This window comes from Ascaphus truei, chromosome 5 (genome assembly GCF_040206685.1).
Source record: "Ascaphus truei isolate aAscTru1 chromosome 5, aAscTru1.hap1, whole genome shotgun sequence".
Lineage (NCBI taxonomy): Eukaryota > Metazoa > Chordata > Amphibia > Anura > Ascaphidae > Ascaphus > Ascaphus truei.
Genome location: NC_134487.1, coordinates 109,867,661 through 109,871,525, shown reverse-complemented (window position 1 = coordinate 109,871,525; position 3,865 = coordinate 109,867,661). Strand labels below are relative to the sequence as shown.

The window sequence follows — 3,865 nt, the reverse complement described above, 5'->3', positions numbered from 1 at the left end:
TACTTATACCCTAAAAGGGGATTAATATTGTTAACGAATTCATCAGCCATGTCTGAGTAGCACAAAAGCTGTGTGCAGGTCTGTGTTATTTGCTCATCAAAATGAATGTGCTGAATGGCTAACAAACTCCTGTTTTTCCTTGTCAAGGTCAACAAAAGTAACTACTTTGACTCCTTATTTCAAACGCCAATTGGATTTGTTTGTCTAATTGGGTTAACAGTTGTGGTTCGTGATATGGGACTGTGGGAGAAACATTTCTCCTTCTTTTATCTCGTTTGTGAAAAACATCCCTAGACTGTGAATGCGTTCACATAGTGTTTTTTTGAAAACTAACAAAGACCAGTGTGTGAAAATATTTCTTAGCCAGGCATATCAGTAAAAACACACCTGCAAAAAGAAATGTTTTTTCCCCGCTTACATTTCTGTGTGTATGTGAAAGTCTGGTTAACTCCCTGTCTGCATGAGTTTAAATACGTGTGTATATATATATATATATATATATATATATATATATAAATATATCTCTTATAAAAATATATATATATTTATATATAATATTTTATTTTTTTTATATTGCAGGAGTACACACAACATTGATGGCATTAAGTATACCTTGTATGAAACCTATTTAAATGGTGAGAAACATGATTGAATGAAGTAATAAACATTTGTTTAAGCACAATACTGTTAGAGTCTCATACTTAGGATATTTCTCAAACATTAGGCCTGTATTATTAAAATAGTGTTTTCACAAGGAAGCATGAAGTGTATTAGTTTGTGTATACCAGTTTATATAGTACTATATATATATATATATATATATATATATATATATATATATATATATATATACACACATATATACATATATATATACACATATATACATATATATATACACATATATACATATATATATACACATATATACATATATATATACACATATATACATATATATATACACATATATACATATATATATATACACATATATACATATATATATACACATATATACATATATATATATACACATATACATATATATATATACACACTCACACACTCACACTCACACTCACTCAGTGTGTGTGTGTGTGTGTGTGTGTGTGTGTGTATATATATTATTATACATTCTGAGATGTTATAGAAACGAACACACAACTGATTAAAGGACAAAATTACAATGGCCAAGCAAGGCAAAGGTAAGTAATAATTTACACATAATCCTGCTGTACACGTACAAGAAAGATGTTTGCACTTACTTAGGTGTTTTAATAATTGCATGTGACTAATATGCATATGCAATTCTTACATCAATTAACACACCCAAATGCAATGTTTTGCTGCAAAGTCAATGGCAGCTTCTCTAAACTTAGCAACTGGCTCCTGGTGGACCATTACTGAACAGACGATTACAACATAAATATTTATAACACAATTAATTATGAGTGTTAACATTTCCAAAACTTCACGTGTACAAGAACATAGTTGAAAGTTTGGAAACAACACAGTCTTCAGCATACATACAATAGTAATTAGATAATCTGAAGTCAACAAAACAAGGCCAAAGACATATTTTCTGAATTATAACATTTATTTTTTTTGTTCCTTTTGCGAGCGAGTAACAGGCCTGCTTGTTGTCTCTTGAATTTTCCTTTTTCTTTTGCCACCAACTTTAGGCACAACAGAGCCACTTTGAGTGGCCTCTGGCACTTCACGGGCAGGGCTTGTGGCCAGTGACTGTTCACCTACGGGGCTTGTGGCCAGTGACTCACCTACAGGGCTTGTGGCCAGTGACTCACCTACAGGGCTTTTGGGCAGTGATTCACCTACAGGGCTTTTGGGCAGCGATTCACCTACAGGGCTTTTGGGCAGCGATTCACCTACAGGGCTTTTGGGCAGCGACTCACCTACAGGGCTTTTGGGCAGCGATTCACCTACAGGGCTTTTGGGTAGTGACTGTTCACGGACAGGGCTTGTGCCCAGTGACACATGTGAGCAAGTTGGTAGACACTGCACAAGTGATGGTTGGTCTGTTTCATGTGTGTCTTGTTTTGTTTTTGTCGCCTCCTTTGTAGGTGTCTGCTGCTGAATTTGTACAGATGGCAGCGGTAGGATGTCATCAGGAACCTGCACAGCAATGTCTGCTACTTGACCGGTAACATTTGGGCCTGGTGAATGAATATCAGATGAATGTGGTGAAAACTGACCTGCATGAACAGATCCTGGCTGGGAGGTGTTGAATTGTGATACATTAGTCATTCTCCAGTAATTAGCTTGTGTTTGCTGAACAACTAATGCTTCGAATGAGGTGTTGATTTTTTGCAACTGTTTAGGCACTTCAATGAAGACTCTGTGGAGATGTGCCAATTGTGATACTGTTTCTTCCTGCAGTCCAATCATCCTTTCCAGCACTGTCATCATGTCTGAATGGCGACGATTTTCTGCGTCCACTATTTTTCCCTCTGAAGCTACAATTGCATCGTATGTGGAAGTTGATGGACGATTTGGCGGTACAACAGTTTCTATTGGCACCTCTTCATGGTCACATGATTGTATTTCAGTCTCTTCTGTGGCGTCATCCTCATCATACTCATCATCCTCATCACCATGATGTTCTAAAAAGAAATGTACACATTATTAAATGGCATGTTAATGTATGCTGTGTTACTATGTAATTGTACTGTGTCCTAAGTAACACCTAACATGTTAGCATACGTTTTATAACCTCATTAAAAACTACCTTGACTTACGAATAATGTTTGGACTCAGTATGAAATATGAATGAATGAAAAGTTGCTCTAAACTCAGAAGTCCTACATGATAATTAACATCACTAACACAATACATGTTGCCTTACACTTAATTTTCACTGACACTAAGTAATCCTATTTAAAGAAGATGTGCAAAACAAATAATGCACATGACAACATAACATATAGAAGAGCACATATTATATGGCCAGCAAATGATACACTCACCTTCTAGTAGTGTTGAGCTGGCTGACCCAGGTGAAGACACTTGTTCCATCTCAGGTGACACATGTCCTCCAGGGGCAACTATATATAACAATAACATAAGTTTTACATTTACATGTGTAAATATTGAACAAACACTTATTGTATGTTCTGTATTTATGATTAACTAACAACATCAGTTCCTTAACCGAAAATGTGTGTGAAAGTGAACATAAATAGTTGCAATAACACTGTACATGCCTGTGTACTTAGAATTTTTGAGTTCCCTAACATACAACATACTATGTTTCTGCAGTAATGCGTGAGGATAAATAGATTAAATGAGTACATAAAAATCATATGTTGTGTAGTGATATCAGTATCATAATGTACATAACTATCATGAGATGACCATTCACAATGGTTATCATGAAGGTGGTCATATTGCAAAAAGTGTTGTTTTTGGTAGAGGATATGTGTGGTACATTAATCGAAGATGTGGCACACCTGAATGTGGCTGTGACTCAACAAGACAACACATGCAGTGTGTGATAATGTGTCTTTCATAGTAGTTCAACTATAGATATGAGTGAACTAATGTGTGACGTACGGTTTGATAAGTAATGAGTTGTTGGGGCATTTAGTAGCTAGAGTTAAGCTTTCAAATGAGTGTGATTAACTTCAGTTGTGCTATTCAGGTTGTAAGAAAGGTATTCCCTTCCCCAAAAAGCCTAATCAGCCACACCTTTCAATGACTTGAAACAGGTGCAAATGGTGTGAACTAAGTTGACCGTGAAATGAGGCTGTAATTAGTGTGTGTGCTGAACCCCACCCCCTCTGTTGAAGTGTATGCTGTGATGAGATATTAATTGCAGCTGCTTTAACACAATGGTAGATGAGCT

At 35.9% G+C, this 3,865-nt stretch overlaps 1 protein-coding gene across 1 annotated transcript; it reads right to left on the bottom strand.

Moving 5' to 3' along the window:
- Positions 1-1,591: 1,591 nt before the first annotated feature.
- Positions 1,592-3,061, bottom strand: LOC142494418 (uncharacterized). Its single transcript, XM_075598948.1, has 2 exons — positions 2,988-3,061; positions 1,592-2,624 (listed from the first exon to the last, which is right to left on the bottom strand). Exons 1-2 carry the CDS (start codon positions 3,034-3,036, stop codon positions 1,600-1,602), a joined length of 1,074 nt encoding a protein of 357 aa, XP_075455063.1. The 5' UTR covers positions 3,037-3,061; the 3' UTR covers positions 1,592-1,599.
- Between the last annotated feature and the right edge of the window lie 804 nt (positions 3,062-3,865).

Coding starts and splice junctions, on each gene's coding strand:
- LOC142494418 (XM_075598948.1), bottom strand. CDS start 3,036: ATGGAACAAGTGTCTTCACCTGGGTCAGCCAGCTCAACACTACTAGAA. Junction 2,625..2,987: donor CAGCTCAACACTACTAGAAG/GTGAGTGTATCA, acceptor ATTTCTTTTTAG/AACATCATGGTGATGAGGAT.